Source organism: Bombina bombina, chromosome 1, assembly GCF_027579735.1.
Source record: "Bombina bombina isolate aBomBom1 chromosome 1, aBomBom1.pri, whole genome shotgun sequence".
In the NCBI taxonomy this organism is placed as follows: Eukaryota; Metazoa; Chordata; class Amphibia; order Anura; family Bombinatoridae; genus Bombina; species Bombina bombina.
The window spans coordinates 1,573,707,618-1,573,724,476 of record NC_069499.1 but is presented as its reverse complement, the minus strand read 5'-3'; the positions used below and the strand labels follow the sequence as shown (position 1 = coordinate 1,573,724,476).

General features: G+C 45.9%; 1 protein-coding gene across 1 annotated transcript in view; it reads right to left on the bottom strand.

Annotated features, from left to right (window-relative positions):
- Positions 1 to 16,859, bottom strand: part of USP43 (ubiquitin specific peptidase 43) — a 267,432-nt gene that overhangs the window by 62,849 nt on the left and 187,724 nt on the right. Inside the window, exons 8-11 of the mRNA XM_053710091.1 lie at positions 6,373 to 6,529; positions 4,452 to 4,563; positions 1,135 to 1,238; positions 585 to 662 (exon numbers count right to left, since the gene is read on the bottom strand). Of these exons, the coding sequence (XP_053566066.1) occupies positions 585 to 662; positions 1,135 to 1,238; positions 4,452 to 4,563; positions 6,373 to 6,529 (451 nt within the window). The remainder of the gene's footprint in view (positions 1 to 584; positions 663 to 1,134; positions 1,239 to 4,451; positions 4,564 to 6,372; positions 6,530 to 16,859) is intronic.

Here is a 16,859-nt window from a genome sequence, read left to right as displayed (position 1 = left end):
GTAACAGGTGTATCGTATCTCAGGCTTTTCATCGTTTCCTCAGGACCATCACAGAAGCATAAGATATGCAACAAAAGTAAAAACACACGGTCTGATGATGACTGCTTGATGTGTTTGTATGAACAGAAAGCACCTGTGACTACTAAACATTTTCTGCTTTATTGCAGTAAATTAAGCATTTTTAAAATGCCACAAACTTGCATAGTTTGGAGGAGCCAATTCGGACTTGTTACTGGGATAGACACACCTAGGCACAGTTTGTTAGCAAATCTTGCATTGTTTTACAGCATCCTATTGCTGAGGGACATCCGGGAAAGATATGTAGCTGGATTGTGAAATCTGCAGTGTGTACTTCCAATTCTCAGAAATGGAAAACCCCAAATTTTCACAGTTGAATTACAGGAAATGGAAGAGTAGATAATAAACACATATGGCAAAGTTTATTACTCCACCACCTGTGTCTATACATGGAGTTCCGGTGGACCTGTGGACGCCTGCAGTGCTGGGTAAGTCTAATCACAGTGACAGAAATAATACTTAACCTTTTACTGTGTTATGAAAATGATTAAACTTGACCAACTCACCTCTCTTTAATTTTGGGGTCCCATTCTACCGCAATCTTCACATGGGGGGGTCCTCCAGCTCCAGTGATCTGCAGGGCTCTGTCACAAGGGAAAATGTACACATTACCTAATGACGTCTAATACTTTAGTATCTTCTCCCTGCCCGTCCCTATTTGTCCCACCAGTAACTACAGCAAGTTATCCCCAGTCAGGCACACACTATAGGCTAGATGGGTGACAACATCCAATTTAGGAGAGACTGTAAAACAAACAGCAGTAAATGAAAATAACCTCTCTGTGCCAGAACAGGATCCTACGGCCCCCGGCTAATGCTGATGAGTAACTTATAGATCTCACTAATAATGTAGTGCGATAAGAACCAAATGTCTTGTGTTTCCTTCTAGAGGGTAATCTTTACCTTTATGCATAGAGCAGCTTCCTGCCCCTTACTACCTCTACTCTATGGATAAACCACTCTTTATAATGCTTCATAGGTAGGGAACCCCAATAATTTCCCTCCCACACTCCTCGGTAACCCTAACTACATCAGTAGCAAGCTAGCATTTCTCACCGATCGACTGCCGGGTGCTGAAGGGGTCGAACATCCTTTGGAGAAAGGTAACTGCCGCTCACCGGTCCCCCCACTACCCGAATATGGAAGAGAGGAGAAACATTCTGCAAAAAAACAGTAAAGGGTTAATTCCTTTGCTATTAGAATACATTTCTTGCCGATGGCGCCCTCTGTATAGTGCAGTACCAGCGCCCTCTGTATAGTGCAGTACCAGCGCCCTCTGTATAGTGCAGTACCAGCGCCCTCTGTATAGTGCAGTACCAGCGCCCTATGTATAGTGCAGTACCAGCGCCCTATGTATAGTGCAGTACCAGCGCCCTATGTATAGTGCAGTACCAGCGCCCTATGTATAGTGCAGTACCAGCGCCCTCTGTACAGTGCAGTGCCAGCGCCCTCTGTACAGTGCAGTGCCAGCGCCCTCTGTACAGTGCAGTGCCAGCGCCCTCTGTACAGTGCAGTGCCAGCGCCCTCTGTACAGTGCAGTACCAGCGCCCTATGTACAGTGCAGTATCAGCGCCCTCTGTACAGTGCAGTACCAGCACCCTCTGTACAGTGCAGTACCAGCGCCCTCTGTATAGTGCAGTGCCAGTGCCCTCTGTACAGTGCAGTGCCAGCGCCCTCTGTACAGTGCAGTGCCAGCGCCCTCTGTACAGTGCAGTGCCAGCGCCCTCTGTACAGTGCAGTGCCAGCGCCCTTTATACAGTGCAGTACCAGCGCCCTCTGTACAGTGCAGTACCAGCGCCCTATGTACAGTGCAGTACCAGCGTCCTCTGTACAGTGCAGTACCAGCGCCCTCTGTATAGTGCAGTGCCAGCGCCCTCTGTATAGTGCAGTACCAACGCCCTCTGTATAGTGCAGTACCAGCGCCCTCTGTATAGTGCAGTACCAGCGCCCTCTGTATAGTGCAGTACCAGCGCCCTATGTACAGTGCAGTACCAGCGCCCTATGTACAGTGCAGTACCAGCGCCCTCTGTACAGTGCAGTACCAGCGCCCTCTGTATAGTGCAGTACCAGCGCCCTCTGTATAGTGCAGTACCAGCGCCCTCTGTATAGTGCAGTACCAGCGCCCTCTGTATAGTGCAGTACCAGCGCCCTCTGTATAGTGCAGTACCAGCGCCCTATGTACAGTGCAGTGCCAGCGCCCTATGTACAGTGCAGTGCCAGCGCCCTCTGTATAGTGCAGTACCAGCGCCCTATGTATAGTGCAGTACCAGCGCCCTATGTATAGTGCAGTACCAGCGCCCTATGTACAGTGCAGTACCAGCGCCCTATGTACAGTGCAGTACCAGCGCCCTCTGTACAGTGCAGTACCAGCGCCCTCTGTATAGTGCAGTACCGGTGCCCTATGTATAGTGCAGTGCCAGCGCCCTATGTATAGCGCAGTGCCAGCGCCCTATGTACAGTGCAGTGCCAGCGCCCTCTGTATAGTGCAGTACCAGCGCCCTATGTACAGTGCAGTGCCAGCGCCCTATGTATAGTGCAGTACCAGCGCCCTATGTACAGTGCAGTACCAGCGCCCTCTGTATAGTGCAGTGCCAGCGCCCTCTGTACAGTGCAGTGCCAGCGCCCTCTGTATAGTGCAGTACCAGCAGTAGTATGTTTTTACATTCCAGTCACATGTATCAATAGATTCTGCCAGCTGATAATCACTTTTTCTGTCTATTCTCCCCACAAAGCGTAATAAAAGGGACAGAGAGGTAAAAATTTAAATGTGTAAGAATGCAAATTATTTGTAAATAGAAGTAAGTTTGCAATAAACTTCTATTAGCAAAATGCTTCAAACTAATGTTGTTGTTGTTTGTCAGCTGTATGCGCACATATAAGTGCTGGCGGTGATGTGTATTGTGTCTGTGAAGACTTTATTTGTGTCATACACTGTTCACTCTCTGAGAAGGTGCCGTGTTTAAATACCGGTGCACAGCCCTCACTGCATATGTGCATATGCCGCAGAAACAGTAAGTAATAACTTACTAAAAGCATTTTTTTCCAATGGAAGTATATCGCAAAAAACTAAATTCCATTTAAAATTAAAATGCACGTTTCAATTCTGACCTTTCTATCCCTTTAATGCTTAGGGCAGTCTTACATACATCCCAAGCATTTCTTTTTACAGTCACTAATATAGAGAATGATAAATTAATCTATCTATCTATGCACACACATATATGTATACAAATTATATCTATCTATCCATCTATCTATGCACACACATAGATATATACAAATTATATCTATCTATTTATCTATCTATGCACACACACATATATGTATACAAATTATATCTATCTATTTATCTATCTATCTATCTATGAACACACATAGATGTATACAAATTATATCTATCTATTTATTTATCTATCTATCTATGCACACACATAGGTGTATACAAATTATAGAACCCCACTGGATGCACAGAATTAGTTAATATTTTACTGTTATCTCCAGGAATATTGAAAGGGAGAGGTACTTATTATTACCAAGACAAGTAAGAGTTTACTTCTCAGGATAAGAAAAGGTGTTAATGTACCCTACAGGATAACGCGGGCAGATAGTTGTTTACCCACGCAAACAATAACAAAGAAGAGGAAACATTGTAAGATGCTCAGGAGAGGGTGAGGTGTAGCCCACAGGATACCCAAGGGAAGTGGCAATTTAACCCCACAAGATGACAAGGAGAGCTGGTAATTTACCTCCACTTTACGCTCAGGAGAAGTGATGGCTTCCCCCACAGGACGCAAAGGAAAGCTGGTATTGTACCCTAACTAGCTCCATAGGGGGTCATTTACCCCAATGCCCATTAGAAACGGTATTTACCCTACAGTGTGGCAAGGAAAGCTGGTATTGTACCCTAACTAGCTCTAGAGGGGGTAATTTACCCCAATGCCCATTAGAAACGGAATTTACCCTACAGTGTGGCAAGGAAAGCTGGTATTGTACCCTAACTAGCTCCAGAGGGGGTCATTTACCCCAATCCCCATTAGAAATGGTATTTACCCTACAGTGTGGCAAGGAAAGCTGGTATTGTACCCTAACTAGCTCTAGAGGGGGTAATTTACCCCAATGCCCATTAGAAACGGAATTTACCCTACAGTGTGGCAAGGAAAGCTGGTATTGTACCCTAACTAGCTCCAGAGGGGGTAATTTACCCCAATGCCCATTAGAAACGGTATTTACCCTACAGTGTGGCAAGGAAAGCTGGTATTGTACCCTAACTAGCTCCAGAGGGGGTCATTTACCCCAATGCCCATTAGAAATGGTATTTGCCCTACATTGTGGCAAGGAAAGGTGGAAAAAAGAGATTGTCTTGAGATACTAACTGGAGGGTGTGCGTCATTCTTCATTAGGTAACGCATTTTTCCCAAGATGCACTGCTGCAGCTGTTCCCAGGACATTGTTCTCTCTTCTCTCACGAGTAGAGGGGGTCCAAACCTGTGACAGAAAAATAATGTCACACAATAAAGAAAACATTCACACAGAAGTCACAATAACTCAAAACTCACCAAAATGTACTAAGAAGCATAACAAATTCTAACCACTTTATTCTACACAGCTGGTTTAAATGACACAGAGATAAGTGATAAGTAAGTGAATTAATCTGGAGGGGCTGGAGAGACCTCTTAGTGATCTCTGCCCACTGATTACCTTGGCTTTTACACGTTACATTTACAGCATAGGACACACAAACTACAAGGAATAATGTGTGTCCTCTATACATAATATTGTTTTCTACACTTTAAATATGAAACAAAAAAGCAGAAACTTCATTCTCCATAGCGGAACTAATTTGGGAATAAATGAAAAAACTCAATGAACTGTACCTGACTGGCATGATCAAAAGACCATCCCATAACTCATGATGGGGGGGATGGATGAGTTCTGTGAGACTCTGCTTAAAAAGCCAAACTTGACCATCATCACAATAATGTCAAGTGATGTCCCTTTAATTAGTGACTCTGTTAACACTGTTATGTGGGGGTTGAGATTTTATCTATTATAACCCTAACCAGAAAGGTTACCCCCCCCCTGTGCAGGGCCGTCTTTTTTGGTTCATGCCAGACTGCTGATGTCATGTGATATGGGACACACACACAGTCAGTCCTAATAATGTCACAGTCAAAAGTTCTCTACTTATATTTATTTGTGAGAAACTGTGCCAGACCGTGCCGGTGTCATGTGACATGCCAAGCTAGTGCCATGTGCTGTTTTAGATGTGCACTGTGCAGCACTGAATGCTAAGCCCTAACTCTGCATCCAGCCAATCCCACTGCATCAGAAAAGGTCCTTCTGGGGTTACCACTGTTATCAGGTAACTGCTCTGGTGGTGGGGATTGTTTCTGGGTAGGGCTGACTGTAGGCGCATGCAGCAGAAAGCTGGAGTGGCAGGCACATGCGGATTTGAGCATCTGCACACACTGCTCTCTTCAGTCTTGAGGCTGTGTGACTCATCTCACAATGTATCCATGCAGTCTTGGGCAGACAGCATCGCATCCAGTCTTCTTGTCCCTTTAACCCTGCTCTTTCTGCTGTGGCCCTAAGATCAACTAACTGAAGTTTGTTAGGGGAACAGTGCTTTGTAGAAAGTTGTCATTGTGAAGAATAAGTAAGTGCACACATGCCCCTCCCCCATGCAGCATTGTCTACTTCAGGGTGAGAGGGAACTTGTTCCTAGCAAAGAAGTGACATGTGCTGCTGTGGCTGATGTATAGTGTCATGCTGATACTTCACACATTAAGGTAAGGTTTATTTTTATAGTTTTTTTTTATCTCTCTGTCTCAGATTTTACAGCTTCCCATAGTAGTTCTGCTGTTCCAGTCAGTAAACTAATATTTATCTGCACCTCCATACTTCCTCCTCAGTCTTTACCTTGCTTGCTCCTGTTGGCTGCCCTAAATCTATTTAACCAGCTAACCTCACACCAGAATCACATTCAAAAGCATATTAAATTAATCCACAGTGGAGGAATTTATATATTTTATTTACTTATTAGTACTGCTTAGGTCCAGTTTCACATATTGTAATTTATTTCATTTTTCTTAATGATTAGCCCAGCAGTGGATGATCCACTGCTGGGCTAATAATAAAAAATAAAAAAAAATTGATTTAGTTGTTTTTTGGGATGTTGAGGTGGAGAGCGAAATTGCATGGGAGGGGGGCAAGAAAATGTTTGCCCCGGGTCCAGTCAATATTAAAGACGGCCCTGCCCCTGTGCCCAGGCAGGAATGTTAGCTCAGTATCTACCTGCCACTCTGCTGTCCTGACCCATCCATGTTGCACAAGAGGAGGAGAATTTTTGAGCTGGATGCCAAGTACTCTGATGATAATGATCCGGCTCCAGGAAACCGATGTGTCTCACCTTCTGGGCATCGCGGGGAGGATGGGAGGCTGTGAGGGTAACCTGCAGAGAAGCACAACCTGATAAAACCAGCTGCAGCCCTGGAGAACATGACATGGGCACAGAATACACCCGCTGCCCTACAATGCACTACATACCGTTAAATAAAAAACACATTGTGCTCTCTATATGAAGAGTCTATAGAGTAATCATGTAAATATATTATAGGGATATGAAACGCAAAATGTTCCTTTTGTGATTCCGACAGAACATACAATTTAACAAAAGTTTCAAATTTACCTCTATTATTAAATTTGTTTCATTCTCATGATATTCTGTGCTGAAGAGATACCTAGGTAGGTGTCTGGAGCACACATGGCAGAAAATAGTGCTGCCCTCTAGTGCTCTTGCAAATGGGTAACATTCTTATAGTGCTGCCCTCTAGTGCTCTTGCAAATGGGTAACATTCTTATAGTGCTGCCCTCTAGTGCTCTTGCAAATGGGTAACATTCTTATAGCGCTGCCATCTAGTGCTCTTGCAGATGGATAACATTCTTATAGTGCTGCCCTCTAGTGCTCTTGCAGATGGATAACATTCTTATAGTGCTGCCCTCTAGTGCTCTTGCAAATGGGTAACATTCTTATAGTGCTGCCCTCTAGTGCTCTTGCAGATGGATAACATTCTTATAGTGCTGCCCTCTAGTGCTCTTGCAGATGGATAACATTCTTATAGTGCTGCCCTCTAGTGCTCTTGCAAATGGATAACATTCTTATAGTGCTGCCCTCTAGTGCTCTTGCAGATGGATAACATTCTTATAGTGCTGCCCTCTTGTGCTCTTGCAAATGGATAAAATTCTTATAGTGCTGCCCTCTAGTGCTCTTGCAAATGAATAACATTCTTATAGTGCTGCCATCTAGTGCTCTTGCAAATGGATAACATTCTTATAGTGCTGCCCTCTAGTGCTCTTGCAAATGGATAACATTCTTATAGCGCTGCCATCTAGTGCTCTTGCAAATGGATAACATTCTTATAGTGCTGCCCTCTAGTGCTCTTGCAAATGGATAACATTCTTATAGCGCTGCCATCTAGTGCTCTTGCAAATGGGTAACATTCTTATAGTGCTGCCCTCTAGTGCTCTTGCAGATGGATAACATTCTTATAGTGCTGCCCTCTAGTGCTCTTGCAAATGAATAACATTCTTATAGTGCTGCCCTCTAGTGCTCTTGCAAATGGATAACATTCTTATAGTGCTGCCCTCTAGTGCTCTTACAAATGGGTAACATTCTTATAGTGCTGCCCTCTAGTGCTCTTGCAAATGGATAACATTCGTATAGTGCTGCCATCTAGTGCTCTTGCAAATGGATAACATTCTTATAGTGCTGCCCTCTAGTGCTCTTGCAAATGGATAACATTCTTATAATGCTGCCCTCTAGTGCTCTTGCAGATGGATACCATTCTTATAGTGCTGCCCTCTAGTACTCTTGCTAATGGATAACATTCTTATAGTGCTGCCCTCTAGTGCTCTTGCAAATGGATAACATTCTTATAGTGCTGCCCTCTAGTGCTCTTGCTAATGGATAACATTCTTATAGTGCTGCCCTCTAGTGCTCTTGCTAATGGATAACATTCTTATAGTGTTGCCTTCTAGTGCTCTTGCAAATGGATAACATTCTTATAGTGCTGCCCTCTAGTGCTCTTGCAAATGGATAACATTCTTATAGTGCTGCCCTCTAGTGCTCTTGCAAATGGATAACATTCTTATAGTGCTGCCATCTAGTGCTCTTGCAAATGGATACCATTGTTATAGTGCTGCCATCTAGTGCTCTTGCAAATGGATACCATTCTTATAGTGCTGCCATCTAGTGCTCTTGTAAATGGGTAACATTCTTATAGTGCTGCCCTCTAGTGCTCTTACAAATGGATAACATTATTATAGTGCTGCCCTCTAGTGCTCTTGCAGATGGATAACATTCTTATAGTGCTGCCATCTAGTGCTCTTGTAAATGGGTAACATTCTTATAGTGCTGCCCTCTAGTGCTCTTACAAATGGGTAACATTCTTATAGTGCTGCCCTCTAGTGCTCTTGCAAATGGATAACATTCGTATAGTGCTGCCATCTAGTGCTCTTGCAAATGGATAACATTCTTATAGTGCTGCCCTCTAGTGCTCTTGCAAATGGATAACATTCTTATAATGCTGCCCTCTAGTGCTCTTGCAGATGGATACCATTCTTATAGTGCTGCCCTCTAGTACTCTTGCTAATGGATAACATTCTTATAGTGCTGCCCTCTAGTGCTCTTGCAAATGGATAACATTCTTATAGTGCTGCCCTCTAGTGCTCTTGCTAATGGATAACATTCTTATAGTGCTGCCCTCTAGTGCTCTTGCTAATGGATAACATTCTTATAGTGTTGCCTTCTAGTGCTCTTGCAAATGGATAACATTCTTATAGTGCTGCCCTCTAGTGCTCTTGCAAATGGATAACATTCTTATAGTGCTGCCCTCTAGTGCTCTTGCAAATGGATAACATTCTTATAGTGCTGCCATCTAGTGCTCTTGCAAATGGATACCATTGTTATAGTGCTGCCATCTAGTGCTCTTGCAAATGGATACCATTCTTATAGTGCTGCCATCTAGTGCTCTTGTAAATGGGTAACATTCTTATAGTGCTGCCCTCTAGTGCTCTTACAAATGGATAACATTATTATAGTGCTGCCCTCTAGTGCTCTTGCAGATGGATAACATTCTTATAGTGCTGCCATCTAGTGCTCTTGTAAATGGGTAACATTCTTATAGTGCTGCCCTCTAGTGCTCTTACAAATGGATACCATTCTTATAGTGCTGCCATCTAGTGCTCTTGTAAATGGATACCATTCTTGCAAAACTGCTGCCATATAGTGCTCCAGACACTTTTCAACAAAAGATACCAAAGAAAATGTGACAATAGAAGTAAAAAGGAACATTGGTTAAAATCACTGCTCTTTCTGAATCATGAAAGAAAATAATTTGGGTTTCACATCCCTTTAAGTACAGAGAAAGTAATAGCAGAAAGAATGAATAAGGTTGATGCTTCACAAACAGGGAACAGCTTTACCAGCAGAAGTGCTAGAAGTGCAAGGGATTATAGGGACATAAAAATCAAAAAGGAAATTCTCTAATGTGCTTTAGTATTGTATTGCCATACTGCTCGTCTGTGTCTGTTAAACTCCTGCAAAATATAAGCAGAAATGCACTACTGAGGGCTAGCTGAGCACATTAGGTGAGCCAATGAATATATATAGGTACACGGGAAGGGCACTGGCTGATGTGAGATACAAGGGAGGGCACTGGCTGACGTGAGGTACAAGGGAGGGCACTGGCTGACGTGAGGTACAGGGGGAGGGCACTGGCTGACGTGAGGTACAAGGGAGGGCACTGGCTGACGTGAGGTACAAGGGAGGGCACTGGCTGACGTGAGGTACAGGAGGACACTGGCTGACGTGAGGTACAAGGGAGGGCACTGGCTGACGTGAGGTACAAGGGAGGGCACTGGCTGACGTGAGGTACAAGGGAGGGCACTGGCTGACGTGAGGTACAAGGGAGGGCACTGGCTGACGTGAGGTAGAAGGGAGGGCACTGGCTGACGTGAGGTAGAAGGGAGGGCACTGGCTGACGTGAGATACAAGGGAGGGCACTGGCTGACGTGAGATACAAGGGAGGGCACTGGCTGACGTGAGGTACAAGGGAGGGCACTGGCTGACGTGAGGTACAAGGGAGGGCACTGGCTGACGTGAGGTACAGGGGAGGGCACTGGCTGACGTGAGGTACAAGGGAGGGCACTGGCTGACGTGAGGTACAAGGGAGGGCACTGGCTGACGTGAGGTACAAGGCAGGGCACTGGCTGACGTGAGGTACAAGGGAGGGCACTGGCTGACGTGAGGTACAAGGGAGGACACTGGCTGACGTGAGGTACACGGGAAGGGCATTGGCTGATGTGAGATACAAGGGAGGGCACTGGCTGACGTGAGGTACAAGGGAGGGCACTGGCTGACGTGAGGTACAAGGGAAGGGCACTGGCTGACGTGATGTACAAGGGAGGGCACTGGCTGACGTGAGGTACAGGAGGAGGGCACTGGCTGACGTGAGGTACAGGAGGAGGGCACTGGCTGGCGTGAGGTACAAGAGAAGGGCACTGGCTGATGTGAGGTACAAGGGAGGGCACTGGCTGGCATCAGGTACAGGGGGAGGGCACTGGCTGGCATGAGGTACAGGGGGAGGGAACTGGCTGGCGTGAGGTACAGGGGGAGGGCACTGGCTGGCGTGAGGTACAAGGGAAGGGCACTGGCTGACGTGATGTACAAGGGAGGGCACTGGCTGACGTGAGGTACAGGAGGAGGGCACTGGCTGATGTGAGGTACAAGGGAGGGCACTGGCTGGCGTGAGGTACAAGGGAAGGGCACTGGCTGATGTGAGGTACAAGGGAGGGCACTGGCTGGCATGAGGTACAAGGGAGGGCACTGGCTGGCGTGAGATACAAGGGAGGGCACTGGCTGACGTGAGGTACAAGGGGAGGGCACTGGCTGGCGTGAGGTACAAGGGAGGGCATTGGCTGGCGTGAGGTACAGGAGGAGGGCACTGGCTGACGTGAGGTACAAGGGGAGGGCACTGGCTGGCGTGAGGTACAAGGGAGGGCATTGGCTGGCATGAGGTACAAGGGAAGCCACTGGCTGGCTTGTGGTACAAGGGAAGCCACTGGCTGGTGTGAGGTTAAAGGGTGGGCATTGGCTGGCGTGAGGTATAAGGGAGGGCACTGGTTGGCGTGAGGTACAGGGGGAGGGCACTGGCTGGCATGAGGTACAGGGGGAGGTCACCGGCTGGCGTGTGGTACAAGGGAGGGCACTGGCTGACATGAGGTACAAGGGAGGGCACTGGCTGGCGTGAGGTACAAGGGAAGGGCACTGGCTGATGTGAGGTACAAGGGAGGGCACTGGCTGGCATGAGGTACAGGGGGAGGGCACTGGTTGGCGTGAGGTACAGGTGGAGGGCACTGGCTGGCATGAGGTACAGGGGGAGATCACCGCATGGTGTAAGATACAAGGGAGGGCACTAGCTGGTGAGAGGTACAAGGGAGGGCACTGGCTGACGTGAGGTACAAGGGAGGGCACTGGCTGGCGTGAGGTACAAGGGAGGGCACTGGCTGGCGTGAGGTACAAGGGAGGGAACTGGCTGGTGTGAGGTACAGGGGAAGGGCACTGGCTGGCATGAGGTACAAGGGAAGCCACTGGCTGGCTTGAGGTACAAGGGAAGCCACTGGCTGGCGTGAGGTACAAGGGAGGGCATTGGCTGGTGTGAGGTACAAGGGAGGGCATTGGCTGGCGTGAGGTACAGGGGGAGGCCACTGGCTGACATGAGGTACAAGGGGAGGGCACTGGCTGGCATAAGGTACAAAAGAGGGCATTGGCTGGTGTGAGGTACAAGGGAGGGCATTGGCTGGCGTGAGGTACAGGAGGAGGCCACTGGCTGACATGAGGTACAAGGGGAGGGCACTGGCTGACAGAAGGTACAAGGGGAGGGCACTGGCTGGCGTGAGGTACAGGAGGAGGGCACTGGCTGGCGTGAGGTACAAGGGTGGGCATTGGCTGGCATGCGGTACAAGGGAGGGCACTGGTTGGCGTGAGGTACAGGGGGAGGGCACTGGCTGGCGTGAGGTGCAGGGGGAGGTCACTGGCTGGTGTGAGGTACAGGGGGAGGGCACTGGTTGGCGTGCGGTACAAGGGAGGTTACTGGCTGGCGTGAGGTACAAGGGAGGGCACTGGCTGGTGTGAGGTACAAGGGGAGGGCACTGGCTGACGTGAGGTACAAGGGGAGGGCACTGGCTGGCGTGAGGTACAAGGGAGGGCATTGGCTGGCGTGAGGTACAGGAGGAGGGCACTGGCTGACGTGAGGTACAAGGGGAGGGCACTGGCTGGCGTGAGGTACAAGGGAGGGCATTGGCTGGCATGAGGTACAAGGGAAGCCACTGGCTGGCTTGTGGTACAAGGGAAGCCACTGGCTGGTGTGAGGTTAAAGGGTGGGCATTGGCTGGCGTGAGGTATAAGGGAGGGCACTGGTTGGCGTGAGGTACAGGGGGAGGGCACTGGCTGGCATGAGGTACAGGGGGAGGTCACCGGCTGGCGTGTGGTACAAGGGAGGGCACTGGCTGACATGAGGTACAAGGGAGGGCACTGGCTGGTGAGAGGTACAAGGGAGGGCACTGGCTGGTGTGAGGTACAAGGCAGGGCACTGGCTGGCGTGAGGTACTAGGGAGGGCACTGGCTGGTGTGAGGTACAAGGCAGGGCACTGGCTGGCGTGAGGTACAAGGGAGGGCACTGGCTGGTGTGAGGTACAAGGCAGGGCACTGGCTGGCATGAGGTACAAGGGAGGGCACTGGCTGGCGTGAGGTACAAGGGAGGGCACTGGCTGGTGTGAGGTACAAGGGAGGGTATTGGCTGCATGAGGTACAGAAGTAGGGCACTGGCTGGCATGAGGTACAAGGGAAGCCACTGGCTGGCATGAGCTACAAGGGTGGGCATTGGCTGGCATGAGGTCCAAGGGAGGGTACTGGTTGGCGTGAGGTACAGGGGGAGAGCACTGGCTGGTGTGAGGTACAGGGGGAGGGCACTGGCTGGCGTGAGGTACAGGGAAGGCCACTGGGAGGTATGTGACAGGCTCATCAGGCAGACAGGCAGGCATCATTTACAACCATGACATATTGACATTCATTCACAGACAATCATTATGATTGTTTGTGAATGAATGTCAATATGTCACGTATAGTTTGTAGGAGGCATGGCATCACAGCACAATACATACAGTATGTTGTGAAAATATAAAGTCAGAGTGCTCTAAAGGTGTAAGTATCACATTTGCTGTCTATTTGGCTATGAATGGGATAATATTTTTTTCTTAATTTAATTGAGAAAAAAAAATATATTCTACAATCAGTTTTTTTCCAGCCAGGGGAGAAACGTTTGATCCTATGGCCTCTAGTTATCAAGCCGTCAAACGTATTTGTGGCGAGGCTGATTCGCCTAAGTTATCAAGCCCTACACACCGGCAAAAGTAGAATTTAGTGACGTAAGCTTCGATCCACCGGACTCAGTCCGACACAGATCGATTCTTACGTCACTCCAGATGTTCCGCACACAAGTGCGGCACAATCTGACTACTTTTGCTAGTTATCAAATAACTAGCAGGTACGCTCGGCACTTTTCTGGCCCAGCGTACCTAGTTTTCAATCCGCCGCCCTGGAGGCGGCGGATCCCATAGGAATCAATGGGAGTCTGACCATAGCGAAAGTTCATGTTCGCTGCTGCCCGACATCCCATTGATTACTATGGGAAGTGTGTACACCTAGCACCCTAACATGTACCCCGAGTCTAAACACCGCTAATCTGCCCCCCTACACCGCCGCCACCTATATTAAACATGCTAAACCCCTAAACCACCGCTCCCGGACCCCGCCGCAACTATAATAAATATATTAACCCCCAAACCGCCGCTCCCGGACCCCGCCGCAACTATAATAAATATATTAACCCCTAAACCGCCGCTCCCCGACCCCGCTGCAACTATAATAAATATATTAACCCCTAAACTGCCGCAACTATAATAAATATATTAACCCCTAAACCGCCACTCCCGGACCCCGCCGCCACCTATATTAAACTTATTAACCCTTAATCTGCCCCCCTACACCGTCGCCACCTCTAATAAATTTATCAACCCCTATCCTGCCCCCTCTACACCGCCGCAACCTATAATAAAATTATTAACCCCTAAACCTAAGTCTAACACTAACCCTAACACCCCCTATCTTAAATATTAATTAAATAAATCTAAATAAATATAACTCTTATTAAATTAATTATTCCTATTTAAAACTAAATACTTACCTATAAAATAAACCCTAATATAGCTACAATATTACTAATAATTATATTGTAGCTATTTTAGGATTTATTTTTATTTTACAGGTAACTTTGTATTTATTTTAACTAGATACAATAGTTATTAAATAGTTATTAACTATTTAATAACGACCTAGCTAAAAGAAATACAAATTTACCTGTAAAATAAGTCCTAACCTAAGTTACAATTAAACCTAACACTACACTATCATTAACTTAATTAAATTAATTAACTACAAATACCTACAATTAAATAAACTAACTAAAGTACAAAAAATAAAAAAAACTAAGTTACAAAAAATAAAAAAATATTACAAGATTTTTAAGCTAATTACACCTAATCTAAGCCCCCTAATAAAATAACAAAGCCCCCCAAAATAAAAAAAATGCCCTACCCTATTCTACATTACAAGTTAACAGCTCTATTACCAGCCCTTAAAAGGGCCTTTTGCGGGACATGCCCCAAAGTAATCAGCTCTTTTGCATGTTAAAAAAAATACAACCCCCCCAACATTAAAACCCACCAACCACATACCCCTACTCTAACTCACCCAAACCCCCCCTTAAAAAAAACTAACACTAACCCCCTGAAGATTTGAGTCGTCTTCAGCCAGCCGACCACCGATGGAACAGAAAAGGACATCCGCAGCGGCCGAAGTCATCATCCAAGGGGCGCTGAAGAGGTCTTCCATCCGATAGAAGTCTTCATTCATGCGGCGTCTTCAATCTTCATCCATCCGGAGCGGAGCCTTCTTCAAACGAGCCGACGCAGAGCCATCCTCTTCCAACGACGCCTACCCGACGAATGGATATTCCTTTAAGTGACGTCATCCAAGATGGCGTCCCTCGAATTCCGATTGGCTGATAGGATTCTATCAGCCAATCGGAATTAAGGTAAGAAAAATCAGATTGAGCTTGCATTCTATTGGCTGATCGGAACAGCCAATAGAATGCCAGCTCTGATTGGCTGATTGGATCAGCCAATTGGATTGAACTTGAATCTGATTGGCTGATTGCATCAGCCAATCAGATTTTTCCTACCTTAATTCCAATTGGCTGATAGAATCCTATCAGCCAATCGGAATTCGAGGGACGCCATCTTGGATGACGTCACTTAAAGGAATATCCATTCGTCGGGTAGGCGTCGTTGGAAGAGGATGGCTCCGCGTCGGCTCGTTTGAAGAAGGCTCCGCTCCGCTCCAGATGGATGAAGATTGAAGACGCCGCATGGATGAAGACTTCTATCGGATGGAAGACCTCTTCAGCGACCCTTGGATGATGACTTCGGCTGCTGCGGATGTCCTCTTCTGTTCCATCGGTGGTTGGCTGGCTGAAGACGACTCAAGGTAGGGAGATCTTCAGGGGGTTATAGTGTTAGGTATTTTTAAGGGGGGTTTGGGTGGGTTAGAGTAGGGGTATGTGGGTGGTGGGTTTTAATGTTGGGGGGGGTTGTATTTTTTTTAACATGCAAAAGAGCTGATTACTTTGGGGCATGCCCCGCAAAAGGCCCTTTTAAGGGCTGGTAATAGAGCTGTTAACTTTTGTAATGTAGAATAGGGTAGGGCATTTTTTTATTTTGCTTAGATTAGGTGTAATTAGCTTAAAAATCTTGTAATATTTTTTTTATTTTTTGTAACTTAGTTTTTTTTATTTTTTGTACTTTAGTTAGTTTATTTAATTGTATTTAATTGTAGGTATTTGTAGTTAATTAATTTAATTAAGTTAATGATAGTGTAGTGTTAGGTTTAATTGTAACTTAGGTTAGGATTTATTTTACAGGTAATTTTGTATTTCTTTTAGCTAGGTCGTTATTAAATAGTTAATAACTATTTAATAACTATTGTACCTAGTTAAAATAAATACAAAGTTACCTGTAAAATAAATATAAATCCTAATATAGCTACAATATAGATACATTATTAATTACATTGTAGCTATCTTAGGGTTCATTTTACAGGTAAGTATTTAGTTTTAAATAGGAATAATTTATTTAATGATAGTGATAGTGTAGTGTTAGGTGTAATTGAAACTTAGGTTAGTTTTTATTTTACAGGTAAATTTGACTTTATTTTATCCAGGTAGCTATTAAATAGTTAATAACTATTTAATAGCTATTGTACCTAGTTAAAATAAATTTAAATTTGCCTGTAAAATAAAAATAAATCCTAAAATAGCTACAATATAATTATTAGTAATATTGTAGCTATATTAGGGTTTATTTTATAGGTAAGTATTTAGTTTTAAATAGGAATAATTAATTTAATAAGAGCTATATTTATTTAATTAATATTTAAGATAGGGGGATGTTAGGGTTAGTGTTAGACTTAGGTTTGGGGTTAATAATTTTATTATAGGTTGCGGCGGTGTAGGGGGAGCAGGATAGGGGTTGATAAATTTATAAGAGATGGCGACGGTGTAGGGGGGGCAGATCAGGGGTTAATAAGTTTAATATAGGTGGCGGCG